The 26,401-nt window shown below is 41.4% G+C and overlaps 2 protein-coding genes across 7 annotated transcripts in view; one reads left to right on the top strand and one right to left on the bottom strand.

Moving 5' to 3' along the window:
- The first annotated feature begins 917 nt into the window (after nt 1–917).
- padi2 (peptidyl arginine deiminase, type II) lies at nt 918–12,215 on the top strand. Of its 2 annotated transcripts, none has more exons than XM_023402790.2 (16): nt 918–1,184; nt 3,770–3,941; nt 4,431–4,500; nt 4,582–4,643; nt 5,139–5,256; nt 5,549–5,701; nt 5,870–6,063; nt 6,508–6,611; nt 6,865–6,976; nt 7,485–7,592; nt 7,677–7,828; nt 7,949–8,096; nt 8,264–8,357; nt 8,449–8,528; nt 9,441–9,581; nt 9,745–12,215. In XM_023402790.2, exons 1-16 carry the CDS (start codon nt 1,030–1,032, stop codon nt 9,976–9,978), a joined length of 2,097 nt encoding a protein of 698 aa, XP_023258558.1. In that variant the 5' UTR covers nt 918–1,029; the 3' UTR covers nt 9,979–12,215. The 2 variants fall into 2 exon arrangements, with proteins under 2 accessions (XP_023258558.1, XP_023258559.1); XM_023402791.2 differs by lacking the exon at nt 918–1,184 and adding an exon at nt 1,731–2,172.
- Nucleotides 11,602–26,401, bottom strand: part of rap1gapb (RAP1 GTPase activating protein b) — a 55,431-nt gene continuing 40,631 nt past the window's right edge. For 2 of the 5 annotated variants that reach the window (XM_087173043.1, XM_087173044.1), the window contains 16 exons: nt 26,262–26,345; nt 26,073–26,173; nt 25,491–25,620; nt 22,087–22,242; nt 21,824–21,895; nt 21,634–21,720; nt 21,226–21,369; nt 19,525–19,656; nt 18,227–18,304; nt 17,328–17,437; nt 16,675–16,791; nt 15,703–15,838; nt 15,182–15,281; nt 14,579–14,685; nt 13,926–13,973; nt 11,602–13,840 (listed from right to left, as the gene is read on the bottom strand). In XM_087173043.1, the coding sequence (XP_087029169.1) occupies nt 13,965–13,973; nt 14,579–14,685; nt 15,182–15,281; nt 15,703–15,838; nt 16,675–16,791; nt 17,328–17,437; nt 18,227–18,304; nt 19,525–19,656; nt 21,226–21,369; nt 21,634–21,720; nt 21,824–21,895; nt 22,087–22,242; nt 25,491–25,620; nt 26,073–26,173; nt 26,262–26,345 (1,563 nt within the window). In that variant the 3' untranslated portion in view covers nt 11,602–13,840; nt 13,926–13,964. The remainder of the gene's footprint in view (nt 13,841–13,925; nt 13,974–14,578; nt 14,686–15,181; nt 15,282–15,702; nt 15,839–16,674; nt 16,792–17,327; nt 17,438–18,226; nt 18,305–19,524; nt 19,657–21,225; nt 21,370–21,633; nt 21,721–21,823; nt 21,896–22,086; nt 22,243–25,490; nt 25,621–26,072; nt 26,174–26,261; nt 26,346–26,401) is intronic. The other 3 variants (XM_087173045.1, XM_087173046.1, XM_087173047.1) reach the window with 3 other exon arrangements.

Genomic DNA, 26,401 nt, shown 5'->3' with positions numbered 1-26,401 from the left:
TTGAGTCTATACATGAGTGAACAATTTCAAGGATGGCAGCAATTTGTCAAAATAAAGGTACGCAATACATGCCTAGAGCCTATGTTAAAGGATTTAATAGTAGTAAGTGGTAGCAGTAGTAGTAGTAAAGTGTATAGCACCTTTCAAAACAAAATTCCAAATGGCTTATTGTGGGGGTAAAAGATTATAACATTCAAGCACAACAGTTAAATAAAATCAGACAAATAAAGTACGGAATATGCAATAGAATTAAAATGCCCCACAATAAAATAGGATAAAAGAGAGTAAAATGAACAAATAAATATTAGGTCAGATTAGAGATATAAAAATAAAACCTAGGGCAAGCATTAAAAAACAAGGCTTTTAAATTGATATCTTAAGAATATATCTAAGAAATTAATAATTTATTATTCAGTTCTATAATGTATTATAAGTCAATTATTCATGCAATGCGGATTGCTATCCTTATCATAATTGTTTATTTATGTTTGTTATTTGAGTAATCTGTCTGTATTTTCTGAGTCCCTGTACTAATTATCATTAAATGTTGTTTGTGCTGATTATTATTATTATTGTTATAATTATAATTATTATTATTTCTCATTTGATTATAGCCTATCTGTTGACTAGGTTTATTTGCAAGTCTTTTCAGAAGATGTAGACAGTGTGCTTTCATATAGCTTCTTGCATTCATGTAAATGTCATCTGCACGGAATCTATTTCTCTCTCGGGGGCAAAAGTTGATCAAATCGCTGAAAGCGGGCAAACCCATTTCAGGACTTGGGAACTGGGACATCTTGTGCAGTAGATGAGAAACCTCACCTTCTCAACTAGACAGCAGTGCCGCACCCTTCACCTGAAGAAATGATCCTATGGGTTTTCTTTTCAGCTGTCTGCCAAACAAGCTGGAAGTGTGCCTAAAAGGGCCGACAACGGTGCCCCTCTTCTCAGGTTACAAAGCCAACACCAGGAATAGGAGACACCACCTACAGAAACCATTAAGCAGTCTGAGGCAAACACCAACCAACGATGTTTCAACAAATTGCACAAACTAATGTACCTGCTTTCTTACAAAGGAGGGGAACAGGAGCCCCAGAACATCATCGGACATGTCGCCTGAACACAGAAAATCCTAATCGCATTGTGCATGTTGTTGGCACTTCCATGAAGGCAAACCTGAACAGGTAAGCTGAAATGCATCGATTGAGACCGTCACATTTGTCGCATGTTATTAACGTTGATGTCAGTGGTGGCGGTGCTAGTGAGGAGACTCATCAGTTTAAGATTCAACATTTTATTTAACTTTATTTCTATTCCTCTGTGTGCAGCCTCGGCTGTATTATAACACCTGGATATGGCGCTTCCACCCAACCTTAAGGCCAATTCTGCCCAGTGGCAACTCGTGGTATTGCAGCAAAAATCCCCTGTAGTATTTTCCCCATAGACCGCTACTGTAAAAGAGACGCCTGAAACCCCGTTGACAGCTCACCTGCAGCTAAAAGCATAGTCAGTTATGACTCCGTATTGTATACGTTTAAGCTATGGGGTTTCAATCGTTGCTTCTTTTCCAAAGCCCAGAAAAGTAATTTTTCCCCGAATGACTTTGGCTATAATGTTCATTGATACAGCTGTGACGGTGAAATTATACCGATATTTCTGTAATATAGTGCTGGGAAATACAAAACATACGTCAATGTACTGTATTGTTACTTAGGCTGTGATGAAGTATAGGCTAAGTAAATAAGTGGATAGTGTTTTTTCCACCACGGCTCTAAATGCGAACCTTATCTCTACAAAAGACCTAAGACAAAGGGAATGAGTAAACAGAGGACAGACAATAAACAGAAGAGAAAGAGAATAGATGACATGAGTGGAGGGTGGTGGTGCTTGTGGGCGGCTCGCTGACCAATCAGCGCATTACAGAGGCTTAAACCTTGAGCACCTGCAGCCTCCATAATCACTTGTTGCGCTCAGAACGGACAATCTTCCGGAACCAGTTTGTGTATTTACTTTTATAAAAACAGAGCAGTCGCTGGGGATTAAGTGTCAGTAGTAGGCAGACTGCAGGAGGACTGCAACCATGATTCACCCCCGCACTCTCAGAGTAGATTATGACAATGCTGCAAGAGTGGTATGTGTGGTCGGCTCGGAACTTAATGTGAACCTGTACAGGTAAGCATTTACTTAATCTGTTGTCATAACGCACAGCACACACACACTCTCACGATTATAGATTCACCTGCTCTCTTGGATTTAGTGAGGGTTTCCTACAGTATGTCAAAAATTATATTCTATTCTGTTCTATTATGTTATCTTGCTTGTCACTGATGTCTTGCTAGAGACTAAGAAAGCTTAATAAACTCCATGTCCAGGGTGGTTGCTTTAGACTGTATTTGTAGCAGTTGAATCTAATAAACTGGGAAGTGTGTGTATAAGAGTCCCATTGTCAACCCATATCAACAAAGCTGTGGGGAAGATCATCATTTGCATGCAGATCCTGGTGGTGGCAGACCTCATGGTCTTTTGTTTATACTGTGGAAAGAGACAACAGTCCTCTGTTGTTGCTGGTAACAGGAAAGACTTTGTTGTACCAAAGAAATGTAGGCTGTAAGTACTGCCAAGTGTCATCCGACGCAACAGAGGAAAGCTGGACTACCGGCCGGACAGGGTGGGAGACTGGCCCGTGGCCCGGACCTGCGGGGGCTCTGTTGGCTCTTTTGTTTGGAATGTCCAAAAATAAAAGTCTCACATTATTTGAATGGATTTACCCGTATACAGGCCTTGACATGTAACAGGACCCCATTTTAAAATGTTAAAGATTAGATTTACAGTCTTTTAAGTCTCACTTAATACTCACAACTATTTATAGATTGAAAGAGGTGTTGGCTTCTGTAATTATTTCTTCTGTCCATATTTGCTGTGAAGCGATCCCTTCCTAATGTGATTCCAGTGTTAATTATGGAAGGCAAAGTCTACAATGAGTCAGAGGTAGGCTACAGTAAGACGAATCAAGTGTGAAATCTTTATAGTTGATCACTCCACTGCAGCTCAGCAAGGAAAAGCTGTATCACCGTATTAGAACTGTATTAGAAAGGCACCAGACAGTATGGCCAGGAGGAATAACTGCAGCTACCAGTGATTGTTTCAGTGCATATATGCCTTTAAACCAGCCTTTAAACAGCACGGTTGTCTCCTTTAATACTCATAGAACTTCAGTTGACATTCTGACTGCATTGGTGCCTTTTCATAAACAAAGCAGTGGTAATGATACCACAGCAAAATAGCTGATACATAGAAAACATGAGATCATGTGGTAGTTTATATGGGGGAATATCAGGTATCTCAGTCCTCAGGCAGAATTCAGGCATTTTCACCTGAGACTCAAAAAAAAAAAAAAAACTTCAGACTCAACAGGATGTTTTTTCAGAAGGTGTCAGTCAGTTCAGTCAGCAAGGCATGAGGGACATTTTACCACCTGCTGTTCTAGTTCTTTATTCTGTCACTGTTTAGAGATCAATAGTCTGTTTTTGCTGCCTTCCACAGTATAAAGAAAACAGGCTGAATCACTATCGTGTCTACAGCTGCTACTTTGGCTTGACACCTACGAAACATCCGCTTGTGGCTTGCCTTCATACGTCAACTCTATTCCTCACTTGTGTATAAATAATTATCTGCTCTGACACACCCATAATATGCTTAATACAGTGTATCTGCATACTGTAAACACGGCACTAACTTGCAACAAACATGCTGCTTGTCTCGTTCTCAGGAGTGCCCCACCCAGCTCCAAGTTCTTCTCTGTGAAATGCACTTACAATGTTCAGTACAGCATCAGCCCCCCACCCCTGGAGACGTCACACCTCTCCCCCATCCCTCTCAGTGGAAACTCAGTGCTACTCATCAGCATGAGACGTGCCAGTGAATTTGAAAATGACAGCAAGGTAAAAGAAGGACATGAGTGCATGACACTGATGTCACAAAGTGTCATATTTCAATATATATGTATATGTGAAATCGGTTTATCGATGCACATTGAAGAAAACCATTATTCAAATTCATGTGGAAACATAGTTATTTCAAAAACATGATTTGTTGTTATTTAGACAAAGTAATTATTGTTTTTCTTTTTTCTAAGATGACTGAGTGAATAGCAGCTCCCCAGAGACAATATTATTGGAACAATTTGAAAAAAATATCTCCACTTCAAATCTTAAACATGAGTCAGTTTCAGAGTCTGCAACAAAAACACTAACAGACCTGTGGCGTTTGTGCCTTTTGCTTTAAATGACCAGAGGAGATCTTCCACTCTGTGCAGAGAAGAAATGTTTGCTTTGCAATGTAAAGCTCATAATCTTAAAATCTTTACTCATGCTCCTGTCAAATATTGTCGTTTTGTGAATGTAAATGACTTGTGCCTTTTATTTTATAAGCTGTCTGTCCAGTACTATGGGGGCAATAAGGAGGTCTTGGGGAGAGCTGTTATACACCTGACAGCTGTTGGTAAGTTGAGAAGAGCGGCTGGAACATAACAGGAGCCATACAAAGACACTGTGTGATTAACCAAATGTGTCTGTGACACAGAGATCTCTCTGGATGTGGATGCTGACAGAGACGGTGTTGTGGAGAAAGACAACCCTAATAAGGTGAGTGCAGATGTCTCAGTTTTACATGGCAATTTAAAATCTGACAGATATGATGAAGAAGTTTTGTGTTTTTGTCACTTTCTGATAAACAGTAACAAGTGTCGGCAAGCGTCACAAACTGAATAGAATTCTGCTTGTGAAATAAACTCTGTGCTGCATGTTTCTTCATTTTAAAGTGCTCCCGCTTCTTATTTAGTTTTGTTAGGTTCAGATAATTACTCTGTACAAGCCTGAGCAGGCTGTAGTTGGAGACCATTCAAGAATGTATCACTTCATTTAACTTTCTCGTCTGATTTTTATCAACTTTTTCCCATCAGAACTGAGACCGTTCTATATATGTGTTTTTTAAGCACACATTTTCATTTCTCTGTTCTTTGTGGTTTGGCAGTTTAGTATGCACAAGTCAAAAAACAGAAGTTGTCTGAAGACTTGAGTTGTTTCACAAAACTTATTATTTAAAGATTTCCCATGTCTGATTTATTGAAAACTTGTTAGGGCTCCTGGAAATGGGGTCCTAATGGGCATGGAGCCATCCTATTGGTCAACTGTGACACAGAGCGGATTTATGCGAAGAAACCGGACGTCGAGCAGAACTACATCTCCAGACCGTCAGGTAACACAGTATCAGTTCTTGTTCTTCAGTGGATATTCTTTGGTCCCTCTGTACCATGAGCCTGCTTATAACTGTTGGCAGTGTTAAAAGACCTCTCATATTTGTTTTTGCAAAGTCAGCAGATAAAGCAGGTGTTTGAGGAGAGTGGAGAGGGCAGGCTGATAAAATACGCCTTTCAAATGACTTTGAGGTGGACAAACCAGTAGAGTTGAAACTTTACAGTAAAAACATGATATTTTGGACAGAACAACTCACTTGAATAACTTTCACATGACTCTTTGTGGATGTGCAGATCTGAAGGACATGTCAGTCATGGTGCTGCGGACCAGAGGCCCGGCCAAGCTCCCAGAGGGCTACAAGCTCACCATGCACATGTCTCAGGGCGACGCAGAGAGTGTCAGAGTCTTCATGTCCACATCCCCTGAAGCAGCGAATAATTTCCTGTGTGAGTAAAGATGAAAGCCCCAAACACATGATGTAACATGGATGTAATTCAGCTGGTTAGTTAAGGCTCTGTGCTGTTTTTAACTGTTATGTTCAGACCTTTTTTTACTGTTATTTTTAAGTATTTGAACCTTGTATTTGAACCTTGTTTATGATGTTCTTACTTCAGCAGTGAAACACTTTTATAACTACTCTGTGAGGGACTATCCAGTGGTGCTGAACAGTGAGGTCCTGTCACAGGAAGTGCCTTACATTGGAGGCGTAGCAGAGATGAAGTTTTATGTGGAGGGCCTCAGATTTCCTGACAAAGACTTCGATGGCCTCATCAGCATCAACCTCAGTCTGTTAGAGCCCATCTGTGAAGTAAGACCTGCAGAATGGCACACACCTTTATTTCATCTCCTACAATGAGTTCCTTATTTTGCTTAATCATCTTCTTTACTCTGTATTTTATGTAAACTGATAGTGATTAAATTGCAAATATACTTTCCAAAAAGTCTTAAATCAAGGTCCATAGTTTTTCTCTGCCTGTCCTCCTCTCTCCGTCCTCCTCTCTGCCCATCCACCTCAGAGCTTCCAACTGAATCTCAAAGTCCTCTAATAATCTGGTTGATAGTTCACAACAAAGTTAGTAAATTGACCTTGAGATAAGAATTTTTTTGGCATACTGCTATTTCCAAGGCCAACAATGAACTTTTACTCTCAACAAAAGAACATGCTACATAGATTTGTTTACTAAATGTGAGGTCAGTTTAGGATTTTTTTTTTTTCACAGGCATCACTCAGCGGCCTCTCATGTTTTGACAGGGTATCCCTGAGACGCCCATTTTCACAGACAAAATCGTGTTTAGAGTGGCGCCCTGGATCATGACACCCAACACCTTGCAGCCTGTGGAGGTGTTTATCTGCAGGTAAGAGAAGAGTGATGAGTAATGAAGATGACAGTGACAAAAGATGTGCTGACAGCATCTTACAGTGTTACACATTTCCCCTCAATTTTGAATCACACTACCAAGAAAGTTGCGTGTAAATGACTTATGGTTCCAAATCTGTATCAGCACTTTTGACTTTTTTCAACAAATGCATTTGCATTGTGAAATGAAAAAGAAATGGCAAAACATTGCTTAATGAAAACTGTGTGTCTGCTTGTGGTTACTGTCTCAGCACATCTGATAACTACCAGTTCCTGAAAGGAATGAAGAACCTTGTTGCGAAGAGCGGGTACAAGCTGAAGATTTGCCATGAGTATGTGAACAGAGGAGATCGCTGGATGCAGGTGAATAAACTAAATGTGTCACACTTTCATGCAGATTTTAGTTTTACCTGTCATTCACAATCATTTGATGTCTGCTTCTCATTCACATCTGCACTATTTGTTAGAAGTCCTTCACTCAGATTACTTTTTAATTCTTGTTTACATTTAGTGCAATGCACCATGAGTGTGCATGCAATTGATAGAATGTGGACTATGACAGATTTATTTCAGGTACAGTAACAGTCTCATAGGTTTCATAATTACTACATTACGAATTCTTGGAAAAAAAAGAGCACAACTGAAAAAATGTGCTTCTTTGAAAAATGACAAGGGCAGATCACATCAGGTTTATGTAGAAACACTGGGGCAGTCAATGGTTTTCACAACAGTCACTTTATGAGAAAGAGGAAACAAAAAAAGAAAGAACTCACATAGAACCCAAAATTTACATGGAGAACAGAAAAACGAACAAACATTTGTTTAGAGCTGAAATACAGTATTGACATAGAGTTTATGATCCATTTTTCAGGACGAACTGGAGTTTGGTTACATCGACTCACCTCATCACCGTTTTCCTGTTGTTCTGGACTCCCCTCGAGATGGAGAACTCATGGACTTCCCATATAATGAGCTACTGGTGAGTCAAAGGCTTTCGGGAAATGAAAAAGCTCTGAGAGAAGCATGATTTTGTGTCTTATCTTAATCAACTTAACGTCCCCAGGGCCCAGACTTTGGCTATGTGACGAGGGTGGCCCAGAGAAAGGATGTGAGCAGTCTGGACTCATTCGGTAATCTGGAGGTTAGTCCTCCTGTTACAGTGAACGGACAAAACTACCCCCTGGGCAGAATCATCATTGGAGTGGCCTTCCCTACGTGAGTTCCACAGATCTAGAGCAGTTTTTCACACTATTAATGAATTCAGTTTATTGCACAGTAAACAGAACATGTGACGGAGGATTTACGGACGTACCTGCATCTCTTAATTTCTTTAAGGGCAACTAAAGGACGCAACATGACCAAAGTAGTTCAAGACTTCCTGTGGGCTCAGAAGGTTCAGGAGCCCATTGCCTTGTTCTCTGACTGGCTCTTTGTCGGCCACGTAGATGAATTCATGACGTTCGTTCCAGCACCTGACAGAAAGGTAACAGCTTAAACAGCTAAACCGAAACCAAAATGCGACATATACTGGAAGCTGTCAGCTTTTACTGGCTGATACTGACTTGCTGTTACATACATTGCGGGGTTGTATAAGCTGTCTGGATGTGAGACAGCCAGTGTTATGTTTGTCTCTTCTGCTTCTCTTCACAGCACTTCCGCCTGCTGCTGGCCAGCCCAGACGCAGGCTACAAGCTATTCAGAGGCTTACAGAAGGATGGTCACGGACAGGCCAGACTGTTTGAGGGTAGGCCCCGTCTGACTGCAATGTGCATCTTAGCAATGAACAGATTCATCATGTAATTCTTAACAGTCACTCTCACAATATTTCCGAAAAGGTCTGAAAGATGAAGAACCAACAACAGTGGATGATATACTTAAAGATGACGGTTTCCGGTATCAAAATAACTACGTACAGGTGAGTGGGATTGTAAGGTTAGACTCAAGCCCAGAGAGGATGATGAAAGACTAGTGCAGTTCCAAAACTATGGGCAGTAATACGCTGCTATAACAGCCTCCAGACTATGGGAATGATTACCACAATAGGATTTTGGAACCTGGCTGCAGGGATTTGCTCCCATTCAGCCAAAAGCACGTGTTGCTGATGTTGGGGTCGATAAGGCCTGACACACTGTCAGCGTTTCAGCTCATTCCAGAGGTGTTGCTGGATGTGGGAAAGGTCAGGGTGCCATGACATCAGGATCTCCCTTTACTGGAACTAAGGGGCTATGGTTAAGTCATGAAACACAGCCCCAGACAGTTATCATACTTAATCCACCAAGTATGATTCATCCAGCTGAAAACCAGGAAGTGAAAAAGGATTTATCACTTCACACAGCACGTTTTCAATGCTGTAGACTCCAGTGAGGGTGTGCTTTACAGCACCTTTGGGACATTTGGCATTGCTGATCTGAGTCCACTCGTCTTAAAGCTGCTGATGAACTGTTCTCGTGCTGACGTTGCTTCCAGAGGCAGTTTGTCCTCTCTCACCACCAAGTTCCACACAGTTTTTACACCCTGTGTGCCTCACTGTGTGCCCCTTTTCTATGAGCTCATTGAGCTTCAGTGTGTTGTTTTTGCCCCTAGATGTTTACATTTTACTATAACAGCACACACAGTTGACCAGGGCAAATCTAGCAGAGCAAACATCAGACCAGCTGACATATTGGAGAGATGGCATCTTATGAGTCACTCGGCTCTGCAGTATGACACATGTGTTGTGAGCAATTGTTTGTACTCATACTTTTGGTCACACAGTGGACTTTGAACTTTGAACTATTGACTTGTACAGTATGTGCAATGCATGATATCTTTTTTTACTCTCTCCCAGAACTGCATCGACTGGAACAGGGATGTACTGAAGAGGGAGCTGGGCCTGGAGGAAGAGGACATCATTGACCTGCCAATCCTATTCAAGTTGATAGAGGAGGAGGACAAGGAGTACAGAGCAGTGGCTTACTACCCTGACATGGTGTGTTCAGACATATTATTCCGCTGTGATCATTTCCCAGTGGTTGTTTCCGATTTAAGAGGCATGAAAGCACTCATCGGTTTGAGATAATATGTGCAGTGAGTAAATCTAGGATGATGATAATACTACTGTGAGTCTCATCATCTGTCATGTCTTTTTCCAGGTGAACATGATTGTTTTGGGAAAAAACCTGGGCATCCCAAAACCCTTTGGCCCCAAGGTGAACGGACGCTGTGCCTTGGAGGCTGAGATGTGCTCCCTGATGGAGGGCCTGGGCCTCAAATGCACGTTTATTGACGACTTCGCCTCTTACCACAAACTGCTGGGAGAGGTGCACTGTGGCTCCAACGTCCGCAGGCAACCGTTTGACTTCAAGTGGTGGAACCTGGAGATGTGAACAAAAACTGAGCGGTGGATGGAGACGGGTTAAAGTTGTAATCCTTAAAATTTCAGTCCTGCTTGATTTGGAAACATTGCTGCTGCCAAAATAACCCTCCCAAAATGCTGTTTTACAAAAAAAAAGTCCTTCAACAATAATTGCAACTGCGATCTGATTAAATGCTAATGCTAAATGCTAAATGTTAGCTCACTGAAGAGATGGAGGGGTGCAGCCTTTCGCCTGCAACTCTTCATCTAACAGCTCACTGTGGCTGCTCAGGCTTACAGTATTTACTCAATAACAAAAACTAAAAATTATATGCTGACAAAAGAATTTTAGAAAATGAGCAGGAACAGTTGCTGTTAGTGCTAACAAAGGTGCGTGTCTGGTAAAAGCCACCCCTGGATTAGCAAACTGAACTCTTTTAATGTCATCTTAACAACTCAGCATCTTAACACAGCTCTGACAGTGTAAATAGAGTGAACACTAAACAGCAATGCGGGATTACATGCATGCTTCGTTTCTTGTGTGCAAAGCAGTTCTTTCAGTCAATGACTGGAATCACTCACCCAGTGAGTGTTGTCCCTGCACATTCACACTCTGGCAACTAAGAGCTCAACTGAACTGAGAAATGAACAGATCATTCCACGAAGTGATTCAATTCAGTTCGTTCACCCAAGAGATTTGTTCTTTTGAACGAATCCTTTGCACTACCTGCATGTTAGGCCGGTTTGAAACCAGCGCAGGAATGGCAGACTCCGCTGCTAACTATGAAAACACAAAGAGAGGTGACTGCAGATTGTTAATACATTGAGATGGCTATCGCTGGAAATGCCAGCAATAAATGGTATAAAAATGGGTTATGATTTCACTGAAAATCTTGAGGACTATAACTTTTCACAGGCAGATAGAGACGGTCATTGTCAATACACTAGTTCAGTGGTTCCCAACCTTTTCCAACTCACGGCCCACTTTAAAATCTCAAAAATGTCGGTGGCCCAAATCCAACCCCTTAACAATACAGAGGCCAACTAATGCCTTCTCAGAGCTCTTTTCATTTTAATGATAACGATCGAACATTCAGGACTGAACTGAAGGCAGGGGAAGCTCAGTTTTTCTTTTCTGTTCACTCTTTCCTTTTAATTCTTCCTGTTGCTAACCAGCTGTCAGACTGAGATAGCAAATAAGTATACGATGGGATCTGACAGCGGTAGTCCGCCCAGCGGCAAGCTGAAAGTTAATTGGCTTATTGCAGACAGGCCTCAATACAAGAAAATAAATAAATAATTTTTGAATGTTTGTTTTTAAAGATTATTTCATATATATATATATGTATTTCTCTATAATTACATCTTTTCACCAAAATTGTAGTTTTGCAAATGATTTGTCAGCCTTCACGGCCCACAGGTTGGGAACCACTGCACTAGAATCTTTTTGAAAACAATAGCACCTTGAAGCAGCTTTAGGTTGAATCATGGTGCAATTGTTATTTTTTTTCTGTCAAAGCCTTACATTATCTCTGTTTTAAAATCATGAAATTCTTAATTTTCTTATCAATCATTTTATCACTTTTTTTTTTTTCAAATAATGTATTCCTCATTTTCATAATTGTGTAGCAAAAATTACCCAAGGGGCTTGATCTACTGTACGCATCTTCATCTTTATTAAATATTTTTATTGGTTTCATTTACAAAAAGGATGTAAAGCAATATTTACAGGTCTTTTGAACAAGGGCTTAAGCAGACTGTTAACAAGAACAGAAATACAATCATTTGACTCAAGCACATAGAAGATTTGCTCCCGGTCCTGATGTGGTTCGGATTGGCCGTTGGCATACAGTGTAAGCACACAGACGAATGGTACCACATGGTGATGTGCTATAATATTACATAGCCACAAGAGGGTGTACTTCATCTACTCAAGCATTTTCAAAAGTCCAGAGGAAAGTCATCTGAATTCATATATTTTCATAAATCAGTTTATGGGCTGTAATACACAAATGTGTAATTATTTCCAAAAATGTCTATATTTTTTCTATGCCATTTTTCTGTTGAGTCAAATCTTACTTTGTCCCTGGTGATTTGTAGCTGTAAACAGCTTGGTGAATACAGTGTTTAGGTTGTTTAGATTTTTGGTCCAGTGTCTTAAACCTTTTGTACTTTCACTGTAACTTTAAATGCTGTCTTTAATTCACTACAGACAATAAATCTCAAGTCTGCTTCACTTACATCACTGAAAAAAACCAATCCCATGTATCAGCTCTTTCCTTCATAACAAACTGAAAACAGGAACAAGCTGATCTTCTCAAGAAAGATGAGCTGTTTCACACTCAAGTTTTCCATGGTCAGAAGTCAACACAGTATCCTCATTCATCGGAACAGATATGTACAAATAAATACATGTCTGCCTAGTTTTACATTCAAGCCACCGGGCAACGAGGTGCCTTTAAATATGACCTTCCTTCAAAGCAGCTCAAGTGACAATCATAAAGGCAACTTCAAGACAGGTCACAGTGTAATTCATATTCAGCAACAAATCATGTTTCTCAAAAAAGGTCAGCGCTTCAGGGATAACTCTGAAAATGTAGTGCTTCGGTCGCGTACGTATATTACACTTTACAAATAAAGTAGGAAACGGTGGCTCTCAGTCAGCAATATGCACTGCATCTGGAGATGTTGGCTGGTTTTCAATAAAAACACAAATCACAGGGATAACACCTCTATGTCAAGCATGGCACCAGTGTACAGAGGAGAGGTTTTTGGCAAGCAGATTTACACCATGCACAGTACCGTTGTATACACACCTGTACACAGACATCAAATCAACAAGTGGTGTGTGACGGAGAGCATTTGGAGACAAAGGTCTAAACAGCAGTACCTTGAAGTGTGGAGTGGGGATGCGTGATGCTGGTTGGGGCACTACAGTAATTCTGCTTTTAACTATAATCATACAGCATCAACAGAGTCTAGTTTAATGTTAAAATATTTCTTTCTTTCTTTTTTTTTTATTACAGATTTACTGTCACAACCACATTTTGAATGCAAAAGATTGCAGACACATTTTCTGCAATATATCTCACCCTTCACCCACCCAGGAGAAACGTGAGTGATGCAGCCACCAACAGCAGCATCATACAAGTACCCTCCATCAAAAACATGATGAATTATGAAGCTGTCGTAAAACACGACAAATATCCACTGCAGAACACCCAAGATAAGAAGAATAGATCATCAATAAAACACAAACGTAGCCTGACAGATACACACACACACACACACACACACACACACACACACACACACACACACACACGCACACGCACACACATACAGACCCGGTACATTAAAGTTAAACCCATGTACAGCGGGATGTGAGGCTGACATTAAAAAAACATTTCCTCTCCAGTGCAACTCTTCTGTCCTTTAGACCCTCGGACTCGGTTTCTCTCACCGCTCTTTCAGCCACAAGATTAAACCCCTGTTCAATTCCTGATCTCTAAAAGAGGACACACAACAGCTGAGTAGTACAGTAAGACAGTTTACAGTAAGAATTGGGTTTCAGAGCATACTGGCCTGGGAAAATGACTTATTCTGCTGAGCCAGCTGACAGATGTGTCAGTTAGGAGGGCATGGGTGTGGAGGTCTCTTTTTCTTTTGGCTCGAGCATTTGAGAAGGGATTCCATGTGGAGGGGCGTCAGGTAGGAACATGTCCGTGAAGCTGGGTGTCTGTCATGACAGGTGGCAGATCCATCCCAAACACACGGTGGACGATCTGTCAGTCTCTGGATTGGGCTTCTAATTCTGCTCCCCTTCTGCATCAGTGGTGGGAATCACACGCCCCTTCGCTCATTTGTGGCAAAAGATGCCTCGTATGGGAATGCTGAGGGAGACAAGGTTACGTAGAAGAATCAGGTCTTTAGTGTCAAACTCTTAATTAGGCCCAAAATAATATTAATATGTCAAACCTGAAAATGGAGGCTGATGTAGAGATCATTAGGGTGTGGCTAACAGTTCTGCAGACAGACATGGAGAGATAATGGAGACACAGTTAATATCAGCAAATAGAACAAGAGAACATCAGAACAGGGCTGCAATAATGATCGTTTTTGTTATTGATTAATGTGTCTTGACGAATCTGTTTTCAGCCATGCTAGTCGTGCGGCTCTGTGGATGAAAATGTAAATATCTCCACAGGTGTTGGATGGATCGCCATGACATTTTTTTTTTTTTTTTACAGACAATCATCCTCCTCATAAGATGCACCCAAATTGACTCTGGCGATCCCCTGACTTATCCTCTCGCTTCACCAGGAGCCTGACATTTGTGGTTTGGAGTGAAATGTCTCGCCAACTATTGGATGAACATGACTGACATGAAATGTTGGTGCAGACATTCATGTCCCGCTCAGGATGGATTGTAACAACTTCAATCATCCCTTAACCGTTCACCGAACGCCATCAGCAGGTCAGAATCGCCATTTGTCCAATATGTGGCCTCTCTATTAGTGTTGGAAGTTAGTAGTCGATGAATGACTTTAACAATAATCAGAGGGAACATTCTTTCCAGTGAATCCATCTTAGCGTCAACTAATGACTGATGCCAGGCACTTTTGTCTCACCGATGAGAACTTGTGCTCCTGGGGGGGGCGCTCCATCTTGGGCCTGCCGTCTGCCCCTTTTGGCTCCGATGTCTTCACTCCATCCGGTTGCTGCTGAAGACGAGAAGCTGGAGGAAGGCGGCAGATGCGTGGATGTCATAGTTAATAAACTCAAGCACAAAATGCTGCCAGCTGTTCAAGCCGAAAAAAATATTCCAGCATGCAAAGATTAATGGTTCAGAGTGAATCATTAGCGGTGGAAAAAAAAAAAAAAATGTGCAGAATAAAAGAAGTTTGCACGGGAATCACAGATAAGTTTGTAATGCTGTAGGCAACAGTGAACTTCATTTAAGAGGAATTTGCAAAGTGCTCTCTTTTCATACAGTCACATATTCAGTTGGTGGGAGTGAGTGAGCTCTACTGGTGCAGCTGAGGGGAAGTTCATCACTCATGGCTGCTTCGATATTAATTGCTCAGGAAGCAGAGAGTTTTATTCTTGCCCCATGCCCCCATCTAGATTTTCCCCAGATACCCTGGATATGTGAAACAGTCGACCTTGCCCGCATCTCACACCTTCAGGCTATTACTGGCCAAGTAATAGGAGTCATTTCTTCCTAAACTCACCTGGAGAACTTCCCTGGCTGGAACTGCAGGCACTGTCATCCACCCCAGACCCGTACAAAAACGAGTCTCTCTTGAGTGGCGTAACACAAGACATACTTTCCTGTAAGAGGGGTGAAGGAAGTTAGACATATTTCCCTTTTTTACTGACAATGTATCACAAGGAGAAGCAGACGGCATAATCCAAACAACAGCTCTACTCTGTCACTGTATTTGTCTTTGTGTATGTGCTGTACGTATAAGAAATGGATAAACCCATTAATATGTATTACTCTGCAAGAATTTTGACCGCTGTCATTACTGGGATATAGTGTAATCCATCAAACATTCTCACGTCCTTAAACAACAGATAAAAAATGAATCATTATTCCCCCCACAGTAAAAGTGAAACAAATGTGAATGGAACCGCAATATGTCACGGGCCGTAAAAGAAGCTTTCTGCTGTTGTTTGGTTTCAGTAAGAGACAAAACTCCATGGGTCTGCACTTTCATTATGTGTTGTCGCACTTCCTGTCTCCACCCACCAGTCCGGTGTCGTACTCCTCCTCGGCCTCGTGCTCGTGCTCCTCGACAACACTAGCGAAGCTGCTGGCGTTGGAGGAGGAGCGGGAAAGGTCCTGTGCCTCGGGGATGGACGGCGCCCTGCAACACATCGCCAAGCTACACACCTGGGTCACTCTGACCGCACAAAAACCCACGCAACACCCATACACTGAACACCAATACACCTATTTGAGCAGTAGTTTAAATGTTTTTCTTCCAAAAGTCACATTAATTTGTCATCTACATCTCAGAGCCCTTCCAACGTTCCCTCCAGTTTCAGGCAAAGTGACAGCAGCGCCTTTGTAACTGTGTGCCACGTAATCTTTTAGGAGGATTAGAAAAACAGTCCTTTAAATTAGCTGTTGCTAGGGCTGGGGTGATACTGAGTAAAACGTCCTGCATATATCACAATAGTTTTGCCTACATACCGATAACAGACTAAAGTGCTTCCTTTAAGACACAGTAAAACACAATTTAATCTATACCACGCTCCCGGATGATTCCTTGTCTCATATGAGCTTTAGTTCATACATGTTTATACTTTTCTCAAAATGAAATGTCGTCTGCCTCATTACCATGTCAGTATTGTATATATCACATCACTGTCAGACCTTTAATGTATTGTTTCTTGTCTTTTGTCTAGACCACACACACCTGCTTCCTGCAGAGTGAGACGCCCGTGTTGCATTTTTTTTTAGAAAATCTGGAGCCAAACGTTGAGATTGTGAAAAGGATAATGTGAATTTTGTGGCTTGTGATGAATGACAAATAAATAGAGAGGCTTAGAGCTATGACTATGAGGGCAGTCATCCATGTAATAGAGTTGCTGTTTTAAACTCTACAAATGCATTCCCTCCCCACTCATCAAAGGCATCTATCACCACAAATAACTTCTCAGTGTTTTTGACTATAAGACAGTGAACTATTACAGAATTAATTAAAATAATAGTCACCTGTTCTTAGTGGCAGGAAACTCTGGAGAGCTGTGATTGGAGGAGTTGTCTGATTTATTTTCCTGCGAAAAGTGGCTGCTGTCGGGTGTCCTCTGGGTGCTGGGCGACACCTCTCTGCTTCAGGACGGGGATGGAGATTGAGACATGAAGGTAATGTTCGTTTATTATTTCATATAGTAAAAATTTTGACAAACTATTGATGGATGTTACAACACATTCACATCATCTGAATGTGTGTTGTACGATCTGAAGAAATCCATTGTAATTCCAACAAACCACAAGTTACTGTTTAACTATTGTCTGCATTTTTTCCTTTGTTAAAGTGACTGATCACCAGCTGGATCACAAATACAACAGATGAGCTTTACACACAGCAACAGTTATGAATATTTAGTTCAGGTGGTAAAATTAATTAGCGCACAATCTAATCAAACAATCAAACAGAATTAGTGTAAAATCTAGCGATGAAAAAGAAACTAAAGCACAACAAATTCTCTTAATTGAAACTGCCATCCAACACAGACTCATATCTGACACAGTGTGTCTTCTAATAACTAATTTCTTCATTTTAATGTCTCTGCTTCCATCTGTTGCAACACTATTCTCTCCTCACTACCCACTCCCTGCTGATCCGCTCTGCTCTGTCCTCTCACCTCCTCTCTTGGACCTCCTGGATGTTCTCGATGCCAATGGCGCTGCTGCGACGGGAGCTGAAGGGCCCAGACTTTTTCCTGGTTGGGCTTTTCCCAGGAATTATCAATGACTGACAGTGGGCAGGGAGAGGAAAGTGAGACACACTGAGCTGCTCACACATTGTATACAGTACATGATACAGTAGGCTACATGTAAAATATGCTACAAAGGAATTATGAACTGATGGCTTGATAAATCCTGAGATGATGTAATGACACATTTGGCAACGCGTTTTACAAATATGATGCAGAGGCTTCAGGTGGGAATTGATTTTATATTCTGTATTTTCTTATTTTTGACTCTTGTCTCTGACAAACAGACTTTTTTGTCATCTTTCTCTCTTAGAAGTGTCCTGGGTGTTTCTGTTTGTTTTTTATTTAAAGCAACAACATCAGACTCTTGTATGCTGCACATTTCTAATTTAAGATGGAATATGATTCAGCAGTGAATGACTGTATGACAACACAAGTGTTTGTTGGATTTCTTACTTTTCTTTTTTAAGGGACACACTTCAAAGTAAAAAGAAGTGAAGGAATTCATGCGTGAAGCCCAAACATTCATCATCTACCTGTAAAAGCTATTTATGTTACAGGAAAGATTTTTAACTAAAGGTAAATGAGCTATAATAACGTCGCTCAGTCCGTCATGTGTCATTCCATCTCAGCCATAAACACAAGAGGGTTCGGCTACTGGTTCAATGAATGAAATGAATGAAATTGTAATAAAACCATAACTAAACAAATGTCATTATAACTTATTACACCTACAGATTTAAAATCCTCTAGCTATACACTTACATTTCAAAAAAAGCAAAGTAAAGACAAAAATAGAAAACGAGAAGGGAGAGTTATACGTGAACCTCTTCTATTGTTCCTATCCCTATGGCACTGCCTCGACGTCCATATTTACTGGGACTTTTCCCTGGGACAAGCAATGACTAAGCCACACAAGACAGGTCAGGGGAAGCAGAGAGAGAAAAGAGATGATAGATTGAAAAAGGCAAGAGAGGGAAGGAAAAGAAAAAGAACACATCATAAGATCTCATGCGCACAGCACAAAGAATTTAAACAGCAAGGTGCAAAAAAGAGCTTGAAAAGGAGCTCACAGCGTGAGTTAATAGAGAAGACATGATATTGAGGAAACCGTAAGAGGGCTTTTTTAGTGCAAAGACAGATTGGGGTCCAACACAGGAGGGCACAGCAGGAGATGAGGAGTGCCACCGAGGTAGCAGGCGTGTCTGCAGTTTCTGCCCTGAGGGCTACAGGTCTGTGTAGTGATGCATTCGGAGGGAGAAAAAAGGGCAAAGAGGGCTGACAGAATCCAAAGAAAACTTATTCCTTTCAGAAATGGGGTGAATTTAGTTCCAATTCAAAATGTTCTCAGTAAATGAATTCAAAAACGAGTGAAACATGATTAACCCCATCCTTGAAAGGACAGGACAGGACAGTGTGCCACTTGCATTTGTGGCACATGCCATGCATATTTTTCAGGTGCACATGCACAAGGCTACGAAGAGAGGTTGTGACATTTACAGGAGGGAAACAGTCATGACAAAAAGCACATTAAGGAGGAAGGGAGTCTGGGTAGTCAAACAGCTGCTATGCTGAGCTCACTTCAAAACTCTGTGAGAGACTAGACTGGGGATCACAAACAGTCATTCATCTTGTATTGAGAAGGAAATCATTGGTTTAATTTCACAATGGATTCTCCATTTTTAACATAATCATAGATATCTAACTGTCATACTATGTGGTGATGAAGATTCTCTTGACAGATGAGAATGGATGAAATGCTGAGAATGAATTATGCTAAAAAAAAACAACAAAAAAAAAACAAAGCAAAAAAAAACTTAGTTATTAATACAAACACTTAGAGCCATAAATGGAAAAAGGCAATCAGTGCTACTCTAGTACAAAGCAAGAGTGAATTTAAAATGTTAGGAATGAAAGCGAGTGCTTTGATGTTAATGTACTGATGTAAGTCAGGGGCTATAATGTGCCAACAGGAGTAATTTGCTAAAGTGCTGCTCAGAAGAAAGAGTAGGGGTTGAGGAGTCTGTATGTGCACTTATCCACTGTGCTGTGAGTAGTGAAAATATACTATATCCTGAATGCACGTGTTAGGTGGGCATCATGTGAACCAAAATGGTCTACTTACAATCCCTGGGGTTTTGGGGCTCTCTGCGGGATTGTGGGTAAAGCTGCCACTGTGACTAGTGGAGACTGTGTGTGACTTCTTGTTACTGAGGCCCATGGCGTCCATAGACTGGCTTCTGCTGCGGATGACCCGCTACAGAGAGAAACGAGGAGATACTGTCAGTGGATCCACTGATACTGTGTGGAAATGCAACACACTGGCCGATACTTCAAATGTCGACCAGTATGTAAATATTATTGATGCAGTGCATGTTTTAGTGATGTGTTTTTACAAAATTTTTACACGATAAAAAAGTTTTTTATGCGGAAGACATTTTGAAGTCACAGTCGGGTAGAAACACCTGTGTTTCTCCTATATGACAAGTCAAAATGTGTGCTGTGAAAAAAGCTTATCACTAATATATTTACAAATATAACTATATAATATAATATTCAATAATAAAATTAATAATAAGAAATTAATACAAAAATTAATTAAAAAATAATAATATAATATTTCATAGAATGTCAAAAATTCTGACAAATGGCAACTTTTAATAATAGATTTGCTCCATTATTGTTCTTTAATGGAGGTTAATATAACTTGATGTTGAACCTACTGCGAAGTGTGGTGAATATGAGGGCACAGATGTGAGTATTCGAATGTGTGAGTGTTTGTATGCCGGACTATTTTTGAACACTTAGAGGCAGTGCAGGTCAACAGGCAGGAGGGAGAGGCTGCGTGACAGAAATGTAAGTTCATAGAGGGTTTGAGGCTTTGTGGTGGAGTACAATGAAGCTGCATTAGTTATCTTCTAAGTTGTCATTTAACGGGGAAGTATCTGTGGGGGGGGTTTATGATACGGAGATGAGACAGCGTGAAACAAGGAAGACCAACATGAGAGAACCAACAATGAGAGAAAGTAGGAGAGACAGCAGCAGCAGAATTTAAACAGCGAGACAGAGCAGACAGAGAAAGGAAGAGTGGGAAAGCTTTGCTGATACAATTTGTGGAGGTGTGAAAGAGAGAAAGAGAGGCAGTAAGATGGCTTTCGGCAGGTAGAAAAAAATAAAGATAGACAGGACTCGCAGGCAAGAGCAGATTCATACAGAGGTAGTGTATGGAGGTGTGGGAGAGAGATGGATCTAAAGAGATAAAGGTGGATGTACTTCTCTGAAGTTACAAAGAAATGCAAAAAAAATAGCAGAGAACAAGTCAACGACACGGAGAGAAGAGAAAAACAGCAAGGGAACACTGCCCATGGGGAGACATGCAAACTGCATCATCAGCTCCCTAATGAGAGGTCATTAAATCGTTCATCAGGCACACACAATCACAGCTTCTGCTGCCGCGCCTCAGCGGCTGGGCTACGCTCCACAGCCCTAATGGTCATTGATGGAGCACTTGCAGTCGGAGCAAAGTGCCTTTCATACACAACTGGACGCTCCCCTGCCACAAAACCACACCATCATGTGAAAACACACTGAGTTCAGCAGTCGCAGCCAAGTGAGGAAATCAAATGCCACAGGACTGGTCCTTTGAGATACTGCACATTTTCTATGCTTTGTTTTCTCATGTGTGAATACCCAGAATCCCAGCCAAGAGACAGGGGAGGGGGAAAAAAGGCATCCTGAAAGTTTCTCCACTCATCACCATTCTCTCTAATGCATGTGGAGTTGCAGATTAACGGTGCGTCTCTTCAAATGAGGGATGCGGCTGTACCTTGAAGGATTCAAAGAAACCTCCTCCTCCTCCGCCTCCCCCGTTCTCCAGCTTATCTTCATCCCCACCCAGACCCATCATGGACTGGCTGTTGATGTGCAGCTCCTCATACAGAGTCTCCAGCAGGGCTGAACGTGTGCGCTCCTGACAACAACAACAACAGCAGCAACAACAACAACAGCAAAGTCAGTCTGCAAAGGTACTGACAGTGAATCTGAGATCTGAAATTCGAGTTAGTTCTGTTTCAAATGTGTAGAGCTCAGTAGAATGCACATCTATACTAACAGGTATGTGGTGCGTGCACACACACACACACACACACACACACACACACACACAGACACACACACACACACAATACAGGCATTCAAAATTTCTATGGCACAGGCTGCATTGTAAAACTCTCACCTCCAGCTTGGCAAACTTCTCAGCCTTGTAGCAGGCGTACTCTGCATTGATGAGCTTGGTGAAGAGGAACTCGCGGAACTCGGAGCCCTGACCGAGGCAAGTACAGGGAAGGGAAGGCGCAGAGAAGGAGGGTTTATGGTGTCTGCTTGTAAAGGGGAACTGAGTTTATGAATTTTGTTTGACTCCTGACCTTTTTAAAGATGGCAGGGTCAGGCAGAGCAGGCCCGAAGAAAGGTACGTCATCCCTCGCTGTCACAGACACCTGGAGGAGAAAGCAGGTGAGCAAAGCCTGTGACAGCTGCCTATGAAAGAGACACTGTGATGTGCCGCTTTTTAAAGGCACACAGAAGAATCAAAACTCCTGAATAATGAATGAGTGCATCTGAAATAGATTTCATAGGTCACTGTCAGTCAGAGTATCTTGAGACGGTATTTTCTGTCCTTAGAACCAACCTTGTAGGTGACATTGTCCGTACATGTGTTCTCCACTTGCACCACCACATACGCATGCAGGAAGTTGGACTGGATCATGTCTGGTACAAAGGGCGTGTTCTCCTCCTGGAACACGATGGCCACAATGTCGTTGCCTATGTGCCTCTTCCTCTGCAGCTGGAGGGCACAGACAAACAAAACATAACAACAGCGGAAACATCTCAAATAACCAGTTAGAGAATCACAAACACACACCCGTCACAGAATCACTTCCAGGACTCGCACTCAGAGATTGACTGAGAGTAAATATAGTCCAAGCAGAGAGGTGGACTTGACTGTAATCCAAGAGCGCAACCTCTTCTCTGAGATGCATCACACAACAGTTTACACAACTATCAGCCAAAGGAATGTCTTGTAGCTATTCTTGCTAAGGATTTAACACTTCAGATAGTGTACCTCATGGGTGTGCCTGGCATCCATAAATGTATATACCGACCGCCCGTAAATCCACGTAATCTGCTTTTTCAATGTAGCCATGACATGCTGGAATAATTTAGGGTTTCACGTGTGCAGGTGGTGTGGAAATGAATAAATCTGAATACCAGTGGAAGTGCTGCAAAGTCACAGTTCTACAGATGGCTGATTGTCAGCAAACCAAATCAGGGCTGCAGAATGGCTGCACTTTTTCTTGTTGCCAATAGGCTTAAAGTTGCCAAAAGGACACTCATGCACTTGGAAGACGGAGCGACTGTGCCAGAGTAGTACATTTTTTATCCAAGCAATATCGTTTAAATGGCCCGGTGTTGCCAAGCATTAGGGACACCTTCTTCTTGTAATGAAATATGAATTATGTTGTCAGCTCATTATCTTTTGCTAGGAACTCTGACTTAAACAGGTCACAAGTTTCCATAAATATCTGAGAAGATATGACTTTCCTTTTTTTTTTAAATTTATTAAATGAAAATGTGACAAAATATGCATAGTTAGGACTTCGCAGTAGTCGGCATGAATTTTCTGTAATGTCATTCGGAATTCAGTAAAATACTTGTAAGTGGATATCAGAATGCCAAAATAAATTCTGTTGAGCCCTGCCAAATGATTCTTATCACGAAGACACTGTGACCTAAATCACTCCACAGCATGTAGGTAGAAGCAGATCCATCAGATCTTACAAACAGATCCAGTTTGGTGAAAAAAAGAAATTCTCAGTCAAAAATATTCTCAGTGCAGATAGTCCCTGCAAAAATAGACCCATCTCCCATGTTCCTCCACAGTAAGAGCCTCAACGCTCTGATGTTTGCTCTGCAGCAGCACGCGTTGATTACCCTTCGTCAGTCATCAGGCTGTTTAACGCGCTAAAGTACAGCCTTTTAACGAAGCTACTTCACACCTGTTGAGCTGAAGTGTTAAGTGGTGCTGCTCCAATTGTGTGCAAACTATAGTACAGCAAATATTCATTCTGGGATCCATAGATGATTCTTTTCCAGTTAGTCAAATTACTTTACATCCTCTCTCTGTTAAAGCCAGTCTGTTTGTTCGCACGAGAACAATCAACCATCTGTTTCAGGCCTTTGCAAGTTTTCATAATTTGCTGATACCATATGAGCCAGAAATATGCCAGAAATATGAAATAAATGCCCACATAAATGGAAAATGTTTTCTATTGTTCAAAGGGAAAGAGTCCAGCCTTCATTTATCAAATATCTGCAAATGTTTACATGAAAAAAGCGTTTAATAAGCCATGTAATTGCACGAGATATCTGATCTCAGCTTTTCTAAACACTGAAAAATAACACACGTTTTAAGAGAAAAGTGAGATTACAGTTTGATAGACATAAATGAACAGCAGGTCCTTTGTGTAGAAAATTAAATCTCCCAACCAAACCATATTCTGTTCAGACCTGGCATGTCTTGAGTGACCACTTGTGATTGGATCTCACTTCCCCGCTTTAGACCTCCATGCAAATAAACAGGTATGCGTTGTTGTTTTCAGCCAGTCCAACTGACAGACCGCCTCCGAATTTGGTCTGAGTGATCGGATCTCAAATGCGTCTTCAATGCGTCTTGGGTGCATTCACACACCTGAACTTAGAGATGTCCACTGGTGATAGGATCACCCGAGACGGATATTAATGCCAGGTCTGAACAGGGTCTGTGTGATCCATTTAATAATGAAATTCAGGTATCCAGGTTACTACTGTAACCAAGCTTATTAGCTGTTAGCTTTAATATTTATTCACACAGTGGCTTTCTGAACCCAGGTAGCTGAATAACATTCATTCTCTGTGCAGATGGACAGCCAAACTACAGTGTCACCACAGACAGTTAAGACTCAAAAACGAACTCAACAAGTGTGTCACTGCATTGAGACACTTGACATCTGTCATTCTGTATATTTCTGCTCAAATCTGATCTGACTGCATAAATCCTGCACTTTCTCCTTCCTGGAATAAAGCTCTGCTACTATGGGTGCACCTTGCCTCATGGATCATCTGATGTTGGTGTTGTTCGTGTCCCCTGTTTCTCTTCATGTACTGTACATGGTCTGTCTGTGCAGGGTTACTATGGTAACAAGATTCAAACCACTCTAAGAGACAGTAACTTAGCACTGATGCACCTCACTGCAACATGGCATCAAAGAAATGAAGGTCTTGAGCCACAAATCAACAGAAGAGAAACTTCAATGCCAGAATAAGAGACACTGAAATGTTGGTGGAAATAGGAAAACTTCAAAACTGATATTTCTCTATGAGGTCAGGTGAGGACAGCCAACCTGCAAAACCTAATTACATTCTTAGCAAATCCCTGCTGACTTATGTCTGTGCTGAGAGTTAGATCAGAGGATTGATTCCACTCTCATGTTTGTATGATAAATATGAAGGTAGAGACAACATGCTGGTTAGCTTAGCTTAGAATAAAGACTTAAAATTAGTTTTTGTATGGAATAAAAAAATGAGATAATGTTAATTAGTGAGATTTAGACGTGCTGGTAGACAGATTTAGTTTGTTTCTCGGCCAGGCTACTTTTTTTTTTTTTTTTTTTAATAATCACCTGCTGGTTCCAGCTACAGATTTATTGTTCACATATGAGAGTGGTTTTGATCTTCTCATTCAAGTCTCTGCAAGAAAGGGATTAAGCGTATTTGCACAAATGTCAACGTATTGCTTTACCTAATGGTTTAAGCTTTTGCCCTGCACCTCAGGGTTAGGATAATAATTACAGATTCAAATGATTCTCCTTGCTTCATGAGCGTTAACTTAAAAGACCTATATCTGGATTTTACAGCCCCTGACCCATGAACTGCCCCTGCAGCCAAACATGTGGTGGAGTCACAAGGAGGGGCCTCTACAAATCAATTAGTGAAAACTGTCCTGAAGAGACAAATTAGTTGCTGTGATCATTAGTCGCTGGAATGTCTCTATACCTGCTGTGAGTCTCCCTCTGTGTAAGGCAGCTTGGTGGACACATGGAACATAATCTCCTTGTTATGGAAATTTGTGTAGACCGATTCTATGCCTGTCTGCCCATGAGTGACATCCAGCCCACCGCGAAACCTGGAGAAGAAAAGGACAAGCAGAGAGAGGAGAGGTAAGGGCATAGGCAAGAACAAAAGGAGAGAGAATAAAAGAAGCATAAGAGAAGAAAGAATGAGAAGGAAAGTCAAGGAGAGGATTGAGGTGAACAGCTGAGAGGGGGACAGAAGAAAGACAAACAAAGTGGTGTTAGGAGTGGAAAACTGATGCGTGCCTTCCGAGCTGCTGGTACTTCCACGCTCCATCATCGAGGGAATGCCAAAGGCACTTCTGCCTACTCAATCACAACGTAATATCAGGGCCCCTGAAATCGCTTTTTCAGGGTTTTATTTAAAGCTTTACTCTGACCAATAGCAAAAGTGATTGCTGGCCTGTTTCTAAGATGACATTAAGTAGATACAGTCAATCAACTGAAAGTGCCAAAATCTGCTGCTGTGAAAACCGAAAGAAATTGAATTGAAAAATGTCCAAACCCTTTAAAGTCATGAAGCTCAATCTTCTGGCCCAGAAACTCCAAGAACTCGACAAAGGCAGGACTTTCTTCCATATTCCCAAACAGCTCCTCCTCTGATGTCTGTGAGGACAAAGCAAAGGACATGTTCAGGAGTGACACTTGACTTCAAAAGGAAAGATCAGCAGCCGCGTCCTTGAAGTGCACTCACCTGGCCGAACTTTTGATAAATAACTCCAAACTTGAAGTTGTTGCTGATCACGTGCTCATCAAAGGTGACAATGAGCCTTGATGCCTGAGGAGGAGACGATAAGAAAGTTATAGGTCAGGTTCACGGAGCTGCAGCGTTGG

The sequence above is a fragment of the Seriola lalandi genome, unplaced genomic scaffold, assembly GCF_002814215.2.
Source record: "Seriola lalandi dorsalis isolate HSWRI2012SDOR001 ecotype SW California unplaced genomic scaffold, Sedor1 jcf7180002053991, whole genome shotgun sequence".
Taxonomy (NCBI): Eukaryota; Metazoa; Chordata; class Actinopteri; order Carangiformes; family Carangidae; genus Seriola; species Seriola lalandi.
This window is presented reverse-complemented; position numbering and strand designations above follow the sequence as displayed.